Genomic DNA, 14,363 nt, shown 5'->3' with positions numbered 1-14,363 from the left:
CAGGAAGGTGGATTACTTGGCTGGTCTATGTCTAACCGTATTAGGACTAGTGCAATATCGCTATCCGGCTTGAGTCTTTGCTTAATCATCATCGCTTATGCTCCGACATACAGACAGACCACACCTGTGATGTTGTACATTCATTGATACACTATGGTACATGCATTGTGTTCGCTTCGAAGCCTCGGAGCAAAACCAGAACAAAGGAAACAAACGCCCGCTTGGTCTATATATGCAAGAAAAAGAGAAAGGAAGAGAGAGGAAGAGAGATGCATGTCAGTGTACAGTTCAAGATGAAAGGAAAAGATAGGGAAGAAGAGGCGGTCATCCAAACAGACTCTGCACTGTAGGAGCACTAATCGAATCCCAGCTCGGAGGCTCGTATACCACTTCCTCCTCCTCGTGGTCGTCTTCGCTACCAAAAACGATGACCCCGTTATATGTCAAGTACCCAACCATAGCTGCCAACCCAGCAGCTACGGAGGCAATGGAGATGTATAGATCGCGACGTTGAGCATTCGCATAAACCGATACAGCTTTTGCATTTTTGCTGTCGCCTTCTTCCTTTGAGCCGCCCATCGATTTGGCAGATTGTTGCAACCGGCTGTTCATGCGGAAATCTTTCAGAATGGGGGTAGCATCTGCAAGAGTGTTGAGGAGCGTGCTGCCGATCTTGACCGCATTGATTCTCTCGGGTTGCCTCCATGGAAGAAAAGACTTTGTCTTCACCTCAGCAGTATCCGGAAATGCCTCTTCGAGCCGTACAACACCACCAAAACACTCGTCGCGCATTCGTTCCACATACTTTGCCAATCGAGGCGTTTTCGTTCGAAGCGACTCTCGAAGCCATTTAGAAGGTACCTCGGCGAACAATGCCAACGACAAATACCCCAGCACCAACACATCCAGACTCGAGTTCCGCTGACCATCAGCCAGCAAATACTTCTTTGCGCCCAACAGCTGTTCAAGCGGCTCGAACAACTCGGCCGTCAACCCATCGAGCCGGAACTGACTGTATTGCGCTGTCTTTCCTAGTAACGACGAAACAGTCTCGCGAGGCCGCGTAATCAAACTTGCCGGGATTTGTCCGGCCGTGACTCCCGCCGCTGCCCGTTCGCGCTCCCGTTGTTGTTCTTCTGTAGCTTCCAAGTCGAGCGACGACAGACCTAGATGCTCTGTGCGATGTTTAGCAGCATTGCGTAATTTCGGTGGGAGAATCCACTGATTCGGCCAGGTGAGTATAGAACCGTAGGCGGGCGACGTGGCGGCATAATAATTTTGGCTGGAGACGTAGAGGGATAGATCGAGGAGGAGTTGTCCATTGGACTCAAGGAAGGCGGAGAATCTGTCGGATAAAAACTCAGTCTCTAGAATAAAATTCAGGAGAGAGATACGTACGCTGTAATATCTGCTTTATCCAACCCATCCCAATCCGTATCAAGATCCCATTCCTCGCTCGAATACTGACGCACATAATCGACTATATTCCGAAACTTGGAAACCCAAGTCTGCCCGTCTTTCAAGGCCGGTAATTCATCTATTCACAGCACCATTGTTAACTCAGATCCAACATCAAGGAAACCTAAACCTCGGCTCGAGGGGTCAACGACATACTATTAGGCGACACGGAAGGATCACTGGACGCAACCAACACCCATTTATCCTTGGGAACCGTTTTGACAAAATATGCGATTGTAGCGAGACATTGGGGATCAATCGAAGGAAGGGAAAATCCCGGTCCCCAGACGTGAAGTTCCAGCACCATCTTGTCGTCTTTTCTCATGGGAGGATGATAGGCTGTATTTGTTCTTTTCGCGGAGCGGGAATTTGATGTTTTGGCGGAATTTATCCGGAGAAGTCACGTGATTTCTTATCCGACGGTTTAGTGCAGATGCTGTCGACACATTTTTACTGTCAATTGTCTGAGAAATAGTGATCTTTTCAATAAATTAAAGATATTTACATATTGATTTTCAAGTCATGACAACAACAAGCGATTTACGTGCTCAGCCAAAGAGTCAGAGGTTTGACCAAATGTAGCCCTAAGAAATACTATCAACCCCTTTCCGTCTTTTCTTTCTTGTTGAAATTAATGCATGATACTTGGCGATCTGGGTAAATGAGTGATTCCATGATCGATTGGATGATGGCAGTGTGGTATTATATAGCCAGTCAGGATGATCGTGAGAAATGCCGTGATATTGAAAGCATACTTTTCGTCATCGTGAAGGGCGAGATGTACGACTTTTGCGATTATCAGGCCTGATTTCACTATTTCATGAAATTCGAGGATTTGTGGCTTAGAAAGAAGCTTATCAGATACGGAATTTAGGCTATGATGACTCCACCTACACTGGTGGCCAAAATGACTAACCTTGCTTGCCATGCAATGTAGTAGTTATGCCAGTGCATGTGGAAAGTTCTGTTTCATAGAATATTATGGTCATGTTTCACAAAAGGGCTCTACAATACATCGATTGCTTAATTATACTAGATTATCTAGTCTGCGTCCCTGTTTCAACGATTTCCTATGATTTGAAGCATAGTCCAAATCGACTGGAATTTATTCTTTTGGGATTTTTGTGCATAATGGTTATTGAAATGTTTGTGAAGGTCTTACTTGGTTAGTATTGAGAAATAAATACCTAAAATTTTCCACTATCTACTTTTTAGTACAATCAACCTATTGTAGGCATTGAGAATACCACTGATTCGTCACCTTACAAGTCCAGCCGGATGAACAAACTGTAGGACCGCTCCAGCCCTGTCCACCACACTGTCCATACGGGGTCTGTGTTGGCCCGGCAGATGATGTGGTCGAGCTAGTTGTGGTAGTCTTTATCGTAGTACTGCTGCTGGTAGTAACCGATGTGCTGGTAGTAGCCGAAGTGCTAGTAGTAGTCGATGTCTTAGATGAACTTATAGTAGAAGTGGTCGAGCTACCTCCGGGCTTAATCACAGTCAGCATCGCTCACCTGAATCTAGTCTCATGATTGACCATATTGTTTAACCTACCGTAAATGTCCCCTGCAATCTGATATCCCTACTAGACGCTCCAACATATATGGTAAATGCTCCGCTTGGAACCACCCACTTTTGCTGTGATACGTCCCAGTAACTCAAATCTCTTCGTGTCAAATCAAAAGTTGCTGTACCACTAGCTCCAGCAGCGAGGGAAAGCTTATCAAACCCACGCAACTGTTTTGGCGGCGATGACGGTGCTGACGATGGTAATCCAATATAGAGTTGGGCAACTTCTGATCCTGCGACGCTGCCTGTGTTTGTGACCTGCACCGTAACAGTTCCAACAGACGCAAAAAGATCAGAAGGTCCACCGGGGACAGTTTGACCTGTAGTCGGGCCAGTAGAAACCGTAATACCAATTGCCAAGTTTGTGTAGCCAAAGGTTGTATATGACAGTCCATAGCCGAATTCATATCGAGGTTGAATATTACTTTGATCGAAGTGTCGGTAATCAATGAAAAGCCCTTCAGGATAGTTGTCGTTGCCACTGACTACTGCAGTGCCGTAGTCGGAGGCTTGTTTAGCAATCGTGTAGGTTAATTTGCCACTGGGAGCTGTACTTCCATAGAGGATATCTGTAAGGGCTGAACCACTCTCTTGTCCTGGTAAGCCGGCCCATACCACCGCTACTACGTTGGGTTGCGCCAGTATGGTTTCAAGAATGACGGGCCCAACACTGTGGATGACGACAATGGTATTTTTATTGACTGCGGCAACGGATTGTACCAGTGCATTACCGCTGTGCCATGGATCGAGGTTGTTGCGGTCGCCAGCGACGCCTTCGACGGTGATGTAACTAATATTCAATTATTAAAAGCTATTGGAGTCTGCCAAAGATATAAACTTACCCTTCCCCAGAGTCGGAGTTGATAAAAACGATTGCATACTCGGCGTTTTGAGCAACTGACGCCCCAGCACTGCCATCGTCACTGATGCTAGTCGTGATTGTAGTGCCATCGCTGGCCGCTTGAGATTTTATGGCTGTCAGAGGATCTGTCAAGTAAGGGAATTGGCAAGTTCCGCTGCCCCAACCCATAGCTAAGGTTCCAGTATCACAACCACGATCAGTACAAGCGTTTGGTCCGGAAGGGTTTGTCTGGGCGTCAGTGCCAATAATAGCGATGCTTGATGGTTTTTTCAACGGAAGCGTGCCGTTAGTATTCTTAAGAAGAACGATAGAATCACGAGCGACTGCATGGGCAACTACGTTGTGGTTTGATGTGACATTGACACTTGCTTGGCCACCGTTCCAAGAGCTAAAGGCAACGGCAGGGTAACCTTGATCCTGGCCAACCAAATACCAAGCAGCCAAAATTCGAGTTACCATATCATCCAGTCGTGACTGGGCAACTTGACCACTTGAGATAGCATTAGCCAGATTTTGGCCCCAAAGAACACTGCTCGGCGTATCACTATAATCACTGCCTGGCATGGTCATATCGAGCCCAGAGTTAGCACTAGTGACTGTTGTGTGCTGCGCATCCCAATCAGACATAATATACCCGGGAAAGCCGAGCTCCTTTTTTAAAATGCCTGTCATTGATGCTTCATTCTCACAAGAAAATGATCCATTGATTTGGTTGTAGGAGCACATCACACTGGCAACATTGGCACGGACGGCATCAGCGAAGGGCCACAGATATAGCTCATGTAAAGTACGATCGTCAATGTTAGAACTCATCGACTCTCGGTTTAACTCTTGCTCGTTACCAATAAAGTGCTGTCGAAGATTAGACTTTTCTCATACAAGGCTTTCGATTGCAGCGATGTGCTTACCTTTGCGCATGCCTGGGTACCAGAACTTTGCATACCAGTAATAGTCTCGATCATTGCAACACCACTGAGGTATGGATCTGTCCCAAAACCTTCCCAACCACGACCGCCCTGCGCGATCTTGCCTAAAGGTCCTGCCACAGGGCCCAACTGAACATTGACACCTAATCCCTTGGATTCTGCTCCAATAGCAGCGCCTCTCTGGTTCATCAAGGTCCGATCCCAAGTCAATCCAGCATTTGTTCCCGCCGGGAACGCTGTGACGGGGKTCGCATAGCGAACACCTAGGGGACTATCCTGAACACAGAGTGATGGATACGAGATGCCCGAAGGTGCAGCGGTGTTACCAACACATGGACCTTTTCCCCATCCGACGCCTGTCACCATACCAATCTTGTCATTTTGAGATAGTTTGCCCAAAGCAGCTGTGGCTTTACTGTAGGCTGCGGACCAAGAAGCTGACTGGGCGTTGACCGCGGGAATGGCCGATGCGAGGAGTAAGATGAATGCAGCATACATTTCTGTTTTTTGCTGCGCCCTCAGACGCCAGCACACACTACCTACGAGATTAGGGTTTCGGGTTGAGCTTGGAAGTCAAAAGTCTACTCATATTCAGAGTCAAACGTTGTTGTTATTGGAGAGACTGTTCATTTATATTTTCCAGTCGAAATGTGAGGGGGATTATTTCGACGTAACATGTAACCCACATTGTTAATTTATCGGGGAATATAGGTCCAACTGGTGATCGATTTCTCAGATGTCGACAAGTCATTCAGTCATTCTTGGTGGGACAGTACAACTAAGCCATAGGGCAAGAAGAGGGCATAGTGCAGAACAGCGGTGACTTTGAACGGCATTGATACGTTATATTGAAACTATGATAGAGTTACATGAAGAAACCTGAGTGAATCAGCTTTACATCCTTGAATGCGGAGAAAGTGGGATGTTCTTCATGTATTCCCCCGCGTCGCATCAAGCCGCGTGACCGCGTGAGAGACCTGTTTATGCAGGTACATTTATGTAGTATATTCTAGGTACTATTGCTGTCGGCTTTGGTGCATGTGCATATCTATCTAGAAGTCTTGCCGTGCTGAGGGTGCAGAAAGTGGATTCTTCACCCCTCACGGACAGGGATCAATATCAATATCAAACCTAGAGCCGGCGTCGCTGAAGACGGGACAGTACAGTTTGAGTTTGATCTCCCAGTTTCACGGTACCTAATGATCGACATGGGCTTTACCGGAGAATGCTTTGGGGCCTGAAAACCGGAAAGGTGCACAGATCTAGGGCTCGACGGGTGATTGTCCTGATTTTTTCAGGCTTGGTAGAATATTTTTCGCGGAATATCGGCCATGGTCAGAATAATTAGAATGTGCATCCATATCCGGTTGGACGTCGCGAATTAAATTCCAAAGTACTCTGGCGATCAACCACAAATGGTTGTTTCCTTGTCAGCATCTCGGTGACGGCTATACAGATCTGGAGATGTCATTAAAGTTTATTCTTGATCAATTTCTGGAGTGATCCTCAAGTATTCAAGAAATTTACGATGAGCTACTTGTTTGCAGGTGTAAAATAATTGACTCTGTAGTTTTGGAGACATCTGATACATGGCAAGACTCACCAAGATTGTGCAAACCTTAGAATTTTACAGCGAGTTAAAGAGCTTTTAGATACATCTGCGAGCCCGATGTACAGGATGGAAACATTGTTCAAATAGAATTTCGGTTTCAGATCAAGAACCTTGCAATGCTGATGATCTCGTTTCCCTACACCTCGGCCTCGCTATATGTTTATGTTGATAATTGAAGTGCTATTGCCAGACATGAATGCGTACGATGATATAAAGTCTAATTCCGAGGCTAGCAAAAGCAATTAATCCAGATACACAATTGACTTCTGATAAATACCTAAGTACAACTTAGGATCAGGGAACTAATCTGAAAAGAGACTCGATCAATGCCTAGAACATCTCGTTAATCTCCGTTTCAAGACATCGATTCTGGTTTCGATTTTGGTTGTGCATATTTTCAGCCATAAGGCCATCTTTAGTAGACGATGAAATGTATGTCTTCCACCGATTGATGATTGAGTCGCAGATGCTGATGACATAATTTTTCAACTGCGGCTTGCGCTGTGTGACAGAGTAATGAAAATGATTCATATCACTCTTCTTGTTCAAGGCGTTGATAACTTCATGAGGTGCAGTTGCAATCTGGAAGTTGTCGTACTCGCTTATTGAAATATCATATAGTAGTTTGAAACCTTCACTTGCTTTCTCTGACCTGTGTGTTTCATGTTGCGCCAGATAACATATGGCTTCTTCATCTTTCTTGATATCACCTTCATGAACAACATGATAATTGGCGAGACGTCGATTCCTCTCAGAGTATTCAAGTGAACTGAAAACCTCCAATCCGGATGCATAGAACTGCATTTCTTTCCGATATTCGTCGGATATTTCGTGCCCCTGATCAGAGTTACGTTGTCGTCTGTTCTCGAGGGACTTCTGCTGTTCCAAAGTTGCTCGCATTCCCTCTGTAGCTTTTTTTGCCTTTTCGATAAGTTCTCGAAGTTCCTCTGAGACTGCTCGATGTGTCCCCAGTGGAAGCTTCTCGAGAGCCTGAAGTACTTTGGAAGATTGTTGAACAACGACCTCTAGGGCCTGTAAGCGCTTTGTTAAATCATGGCTGGCTTCGTTCCCATCTTTCGTGTGGTGAGCCTGTGACATTTTGAAAGGTTCTTGTATTAACTTTTCTCGCGTAGGAATAAATAGCTATTATCAATTTTATCTTGATCAGGTCGTATCGGATCATGTTCGAAATGATCAGCAGTAGCTTTTTATGTTTTTCAATCCAAGCCCTAATGAAGGCAGTCAATGTTTTTCATTACGCAGTTAAACAAACAACTACCCTTTGACTTGATTTGATTATTTGAAGCCTTTGAACATCCAAGTATCAACACCTGTCTCAGTGGATGAAAGCCATGTTGACTTGATTCGTTCCATGTTTTACGGTTCTCTATGATCTTAGGTAGAATCAACAGTTGTTGCCCATAAAAACTTCGGTTGATGAAACAGTCTTAGGTAATTGTGGCCCCGAGTGTGTTTTTAAAGATAAAGAAAACAAATGATATACCTAGATAGTCAAACAGATAGTAAAACGTCTGAGATTAGTGTAACGTTTCTGTTATAATGCTCTTATTCGACCTGATCACTAACACTTATTGGGATTTGTTTTCATGGTATAATTACAGTAAGACAGTATTGAATGGATTGCATCAAGACAAAGTGTAGGTGCCAAAGTACAAATACAAAGAAGCATTCATTTTAATGTGTTTTGTCAAAGGTTGTTCTCAGTGCAATAAGCGACAAATCATCATGATCAGTTCCATTAAAGGCCTTGGGAAGACAAATATCAAGTCCATCTACTTATCTTCAAAGACAGGTGCCCGCCCGAGCAAGACGTAACTGTATGAGTCCCAAGAAGGAAATTTCTATATCGTTTGATTTGAGCCCTAACTTCTGACCTCATTCGCTCGGAGTAGCAGAAATTGCCCAATTCTGATTACCAGTCTGCTATCTTCATAATAAAGTTGAGTTGTAGAACGTCCAAGCTTCATACCACTACTTATCTTTTGAAGACGTAAAAATAATTTAATCCAGGGAGCTTTGTACATATATAGGGCTTAATATTACAGATTATGAATCGAGTGCTGTATACGAACTCTCGTGTTAGATCAGTCGTTTTAACCGAATAACCTACGCTCCGATATTTAGCTTACGGTAGAATCGAATTGTGCCAAAAGCATCAAATCCGACTGTAGCTACTTCACAAATGACTCATAACGACCCAGTTCATATTTTAATTAGCAGGTATCTGCCGGATGTAAATCTGATTCCTAATACTCTAGAATCTCGACGATCCGATCTTGTTTCAGCCTCGACATATCAAGCTTATCATCAATGCAAAATTAGGCGACCTGTCAACTAGCAATCGCTCGCTTTCTGGGGCGCAATCATTGGAAAACTAAGCACATCTATTCCTTTGATACTTTTTAATCAGTTCTTCTACCAGGATAAACTCCAAAATTGGCAAAATGAACTTGGGATAGGAACCAATCTACCTCCTGAAGTTCGTCTAACGGCCGTTTTATTGGGCAGTTTTCTACTCCCAGTAAGTCTATTTCTGGTCGGTTGGACAACAAATTATAGCGTTGTTGAGTTGGTGTCCATATTATTTCAGGGAATAACGATGTTGAGCTCTATGCTTATTTGTGTTAGTGTCGGTCTTTATATGTTGGACGCATACGCCCAACTGTATGCAGCATCTGCAGCTGGCGCGATGATGCCCCGTCAATATCCTGCAGCCGCGGTTTTCCCGCTTTTTGCACTTCAAATGTACAAGGCGCCTGGTGTAGGATGGGCAACGAGTATGCTGGGATTTTTGACACTTGTTATGGCGCCTGTACCATGGTGCTTTCAAGTTCATGGAGAGAGATTTCGGAAAAAAAGTAAGTTGAGACGAGCACTTGAAGATATTACAAGTCTCAGGCGTTGTTTGATTTTTCTTGCATTGGTCGAAGAGATTGTTAAGGTTTCCCTGGGTCTATAACTAAGCACACAGTGTTCTCAACAGGGTTTCTAGTATGGCGTGAATGTTTAAAGAGTACATACTGGTAGAGAAAGGCCAATCGTCGGAGAAGCGTATATCCGATGCGGAGCAAACATTTTGCGACTATATTCTGACATAGCACTTTAATATATTGGTTGCATTCGTGCTGAGGTTTGTGCAACTGGAGAGGCAAGTCAAGGGTTTAGGCAGTGTGGAGTACTCCACCATCCGGGGTAAAACCCTCCATCATTTGCCGTTCCCCTCTATTTTCACATTGTGCTATCTCGATTTGAGTAAAGATCCTCAATAGAGAAGCCGCTAGTCAGATGGATGAATTTCTAGTAGTACTGAATTTTTACCCTAAGAAATACCTTCGTTCCTCCGCCTTTATACATATCGGAAGAACGCTTTGCCTGTGGGACGTTTACAGCTTGCTAGCTTCCCCAGTTCTCCGCGCTTCTCACGATGTCGACAAAGGATATGAGAAACAGCTATTAATCATCATATGAAGCCCCACTATGGAAATCAGATGCCGGAAATGCATTCGGCATTCATTGTCCGTTCTGCAGATTTAAAAATGGACGTCATTCCCTCATGCAAGAGATCATTATTCAAAAACAGCGCCTACGAATAGACTACCTCGAGCACCACAAAATGGTCTTCCTCAAGCTCGCTTCGAGCCTTCTTTTAGCCGTTTATGTATCCGGTGCCCCTACCACGACCGAAAGTCCCGGAAGCCTAGTCGGCGATGGACTACTTGTCAATACCTCTAGCGGACCCATTCAAGGCTTCTTCAACCAAACCGCTCCAGACGTTCGCCAATTCCTCGGTATCCCTTTTGCGGAACCTCCAGTCGGTGACCTACGATTTGAGAAGCCCGTAAAAAAGAGTCCCAATGGCACCGTCAATGCTTTTACACTTCCGAATTCTTGCATGCAGCAATTCAATTCAAACAGCTCGACTATTTACACCGAGTATGAGACGGGATTCTTGATTAGTGGTGGCAACTCGGAAGACTGTCTCTACCTGTCCATATGGGCTCCTCGAGTGGAGAATATACGCGACCAGCAGCGTCCGCTGCCCGTGCTCCTGTATATCCCTGGTGGCGGTTTCACCAGTGGAGGAGAGGCATCTCTATATAAGGTTCCTGATAAGTGGATTCAGCGGACACAAGACCACATTGTTGTCATCATGAAGTGGGTCTAGAATTATCCTACATACATTAGCTGTCATGCTAACAACTCCTTTTAGTTATCGTGTGAACGTCTTTGGATTCCCAAATGCAAAGGGTTTGACGGATCAGAACGTGGGATTTCTGGACCAACGATTGGCGTAAGTAATACCACACTCTACTTCTTTTTACATAATGCAGACAGGATGAGGTGCTGACAATTATATAGGGTTGAATGGGTTCAGGAGAACATCGGTCAATTTGGCGGTGACCCAGCAAGAATCACTCTCTGGGGCCAGTCAGCTGGTGCAGCGAGCGTCTCTATCTATCCATACGGATATCCGGATGATCCAATTGTCGCCGGCCTCATTGCCGACTCGGGTGGCCCAACAATTGTCACCAACAAGGATGTAGCGCAGACCAATTTCACGTCTCTTGCGGCCTTGGTGGGCTGCAATAGTAGCAATGCAGACGAACTGGTGAAATGTGTGAAACGGGTACCGGGTCAGACTTTGGAAAATGCCTTGTCTTACTATATCGGCAACTCGACAAAACCAACCATGGCATTCACACCCAGCATCGACAACAAAACTGTATTTGCCAACTGGACACAAAGAGCTCAAGAAGGCAAGATAGCTAAGACGGTGAGTGATAACTCTTCAAATTTTGTATACAAATTGTGCTAACAGCTTGATAAACACAGCCCCTGATCATTGGTAGCAACACAAACGAAGGAGCCGGCTTCGTCTCATTCACCCCTAACGGACCAGGCGCCACGACACTTTTCAGCTTGACCGAATCCATCATTGCCTGCCCGGTAGCCGCCGAGGTCAAAAACCGCAATCTCGCAAATTTGACCACATACCGCTACCAATACGCGGGAAATTTCTCCAACATCTCCCCACTCCCCTGGTTCGGAGCTTATCACAGCTCAGAACTTCCCATGGTCTTTGGTACTCATTACGAGTATCGCGATGCTTCTACCCAATTTCAATGGGACGTAAGCTATGCCATGCAGGCACTTTGGTTATCATTCGCGGAAGATCCATCTCGCGGACCGGCACGTCTTGCCCTTGACGGTGTAGCGGCGAATCCGAACAATAGTAGCTATTTTGCATGGCCTACTTTCCAGCAAGGGTCTTCTAATATGTTGCTCTTTGCAGAGAATCAGACTGTTATGCAGCTGACAACCTCTGCGCGTATTGATGATTATTGCCCAACTTTGTGAGACACATTGTGGCAAGATTGGGAAGACTCATGACTAGTTAGTGCTAACAATGTCATCTGAATAATTTATTAGTAGCTTCAGAATACATGGCACAACATCATAATCGACATACATAGCCAGTATTTATAAGGATGGATCTATTCAAAAGTTTTCATTAATTTTCTTGCAACTAATCTCCATTTTATAGAGCTTCTGTATTATAGCACATCGAAACGCGCCAGCAAAGTAGATCAAGAAGAATGAAATAGCAAGGCATAGAGAATTGAAGTGCGCTTCTGTCCTATGCGAATACCTGATATCAGACTATTTTCAGCTGTAAAGGACTCCTGCAGCTCTAATCAGAAGCAGCATAGTCACAAAGATGGCCCATGAATCATTTACGTACGCGTGCCTATCTAGGTAATTGTATCTATAAAAATAGTACTTCAAATATCAAACAGTCTCCACCTGTTCCACATCAATCTTCTCACGGACAATAACAGCCTCCAACCGATCCTCGCGATGTGTATCATAATTCTTCCGCGCCTTCGTAGCCAAGATAGAAACATCAGGGCCAAATATCAGATGCATATCTTCCATAGCAACACCCTTTGTCTCCGGCACAAAAAGGTACGCAAACACAAAGGCTAAGACAGTACAGCATGCGAAGAATAAGAAAGTGCCATACCCAATACCAGTAATCATGTGCGGAAGAGAGTATACAACTATGAACTGACCCAGCCACTGAGAGCAGACCGATATAGCCATACCCATCGTTCGGACACGGGTAGGTAAAGTTTCCGCAGTGAACAACCATGGGATAGCGTTCCACGAAAGCCCATAGAACACAGCGTAGATGTAGACCATTGCAACAGCAGCATTAGCACCAGCATCTCGCGGCGGTGTTGCATGGAGGCTATTGCTGACTTTGCTGTAGATGGCGAGGTAAAACATGGCAAATCCAGCGCCAATTGAGCCTACTAAGAGTCCGGGTCGCCGCCCGATACGATCGACTATCACGGCGACGAAGACAAATGTGGCGCCCATTTTTACGAGGCCGTAAACGCCGGTTGCCAGGAGTTGGACGCTTGTACCAGTAAAGCCGATGGATTTGAAGATGGTGGGCGAGTAATAGTTAATCGCGTTGATGCTATCGGAAAAATTAGAAATCAGCATGAAATCAGTTGAATAGGAGCAAACAAGAAGATCGACTTACCCAGTGAAGTTCTGCGATAGCATCACTAAAACACTGATAATCAAGCGGTTACGAACACCCTTTTGCCCGAGCTCACGTAGAAGTTGTACCCAGTGTCGCCATCCTTCTCCGGTTTCTTCGATCTCTTGCTGCGCACCCGCTTCCATGATCAGCAATTCCTGCTGCACGTATGCATGGGTTTCAGGAAGGTGTCTGATCCACGACAGGCAGCGCAGCGCACGGGTTCTTTTCCCTTTGGAGGCCAGCCAACGTGGAGACTCGGGCATGAAACTGAGACAAATGAGCAACAACCCGGCAGGTACAAATTGTACACCAACAGGAATCCGCCATTGTGTGTTTCCGATGGGGGAGATGTTCTTATTGACGCCATAATTGACCCAAAACCCAAATACAAGTGCGATTTGGAGCATGACCTCAAAAACACCCACGAGACGGCCTCGGATAGCTGCCGGAGAGCACTCTGCGATATATATGGGGAGAATCATGGCTGAGCTTCCGACACCGAGCCCTGTAAGTGCACGCCCACCGTAGAGAAGGCCCAAATGTCCTATCATTTGCAGGATGACTCCGATCGTGAAAACGACACCGGCAACGAGCAAGGTAGGCTTACGACCAAATCGCTCGGCGAGAAAAAAGGCAAACAGGGATCCGAAAAAAGCACCCCCTTGGAATGTAGAGACAATATTTGACGATAGGCTAGCTACAGCGGTGCTACTAGCCGTGTCTAGGCCGAAGGCATGTTTGAAGGAAGGCAATGTGAGAGTCGTGCCAATGAATGCAGAATCATATCCATACATGGCAGAAGCCTAGAAGTTCGATGGAATGAATATCAATCATCAAATATCCATGTTCTATAACGCTGAAGCATAATAGTTGTGAGAACTTACCCATGCACCAGATAATGCGACCAAGTATGGTCGGTAACCATAAATTTCAGCAGGCTCGTCGCCTTCAGGAGCATGTCTCAATCTATTTATGCCGAACCACTTCATCATGTATGAGATTCTGGTATGTAGTCAGATTGGAATAAGATGAATCCACTCAGTAGCCTTCAATAAAAGTCAAAAATGCCCACTTTATGTTTTCCGGAGGGCTAGAGTTAGCTACCTTCAGGACAGAGGAAACGCGCGCTGCAACTCCGCAAATGCACGGAGTTGTCTCCGTAGACGGTTAAAAAGAATACCGTCCGGGGCCCCCGCATGAGAAACACATAGCCGTAGTCCTTCTTGGCTGGCTTAGTGTGGGGAAGAGCATATCGATCTTTTCTCTATTGGGGCGGGTCTCCTGGGGGTCTCATTAGATCCTTCTTTTCTACCGGGATCAAATCATCCAATCAAGGGAAATATGTGAGATTTTAGG

The 14,363-nt window shown here is 45.3% G+C and overlaps 5 protein-coding genes across 5 annotated transcripts; 1 reads left to right on the top strand and 4 right to left on the bottom strand.

Moving 5' to 3' along the window:
• Nucleotides 1-324: 324 nt before the first annotated feature.
• On the bottom strand, nt 325-1,765 carry BHQ10_003068 (uncharacterized protein; the record flags this gene model as incomplete). Its single annotated transcript, XM_040875283.1, has 3 exons — nt 325-1,345; nt 1,399-1,537; nt 1,615-1,765. 3 exons carry the CDS (start codon nt 1,763-1,765, stop codon nt 325-327), a joined length of 1,311 nt encoding a protein of 436 aa, XP_040731572.1.
• A 1,057-nt stretch (nt 1,766-2,822) lies between these two features.
• BHQ10_003067 (uncharacterized protein) lies at nt 2,823-5,316 on the bottom strand (the record flags this gene model as incomplete). The annotated part of the gene is made up of 4 exons (XM_040875282.1): nt 2,823-2,891; nt 3,016-3,820; nt 3,873-4,744; nt 4,801-5,316. The coding sequence occupies 4 exons, from the start codon at nt 5,314-5,316 to the stop codon at nt 2,823-2,825; spliced, it is 2,262 nt and encodes a 753-aa protein (XP_040731571.1).
• Nucleotides 5,317-6,760: 1,444 nt separating this feature from the next.
• BHQ10_003066 (uncharacterized protein) lies at nt 6,761-7,528 on the bottom strand (the record flags this gene model as incomplete). Its single annotated transcript, XM_040875281.1, has 1 exon — nt 6,761-7,528. One exon carries the CDS (start codon nt 7,526-7,528, stop codon nt 6,761-6,763), a length of 768 nt encoding a protein of 255 aa, XP_040731570.1.
• A 2,536-nt stretch (nt 7,529-10,064) lies between these two features.
• BHQ10_003065 (uncharacterized protein) lies at nt 10,065-11,809 on the top strand (the record flags this gene model as incomplete). The annotated part of the gene is made up of 4 exons (XM_040875280.1): nt 10,065-10,606; nt 10,662-10,742; nt 10,811-11,225; nt 11,285-11,809. The coding sequence occupies 4 exons, from the start codon at nt 10,065-10,067 to the stop codon at nt 11,807-11,809; spliced, it is 1,563 nt and encodes a 520-aa protein (XP_040731569.1).
• A 432-nt stretch (nt 11,810-12,241) lies between these two features.
• On the bottom strand, nt 12,242-13,801 carry BHQ10_003064 (uncharacterized protein; the record flags this gene model as incomplete). The annotated part of the gene is made up of 2 exons (XM_040875279.1): nt 12,242-12,938; nt 13,005-13,801. 2 exons carry the CDS (start codon nt 13,799-13,801, stop codon nt 12,242-12,244), a joined length of 1,494 nt encoding a protein of 497 aa, XP_040731568.1.
• Between the last annotated feature and the right edge of the window lie 562 nt (nt 13,802-14,363).

The sequence above is a fragment of the Talaromyces amestolkiae genome (assembly GCF_001896365.1).
Source record: "Talaromyces amestolkiae strain CIB chromosome Unknown scaffold4.1, whole genome shotgun sequence".
NCBI lineage: Eukaryota > Fungi > Ascomycota > Eurotiomycetes > Eurotiales > Trichocomaceae > Talaromyces > Talaromyces amestolkiae.
This window is presented reverse-complemented; position numbering and strand designations above follow the sequence as displayed.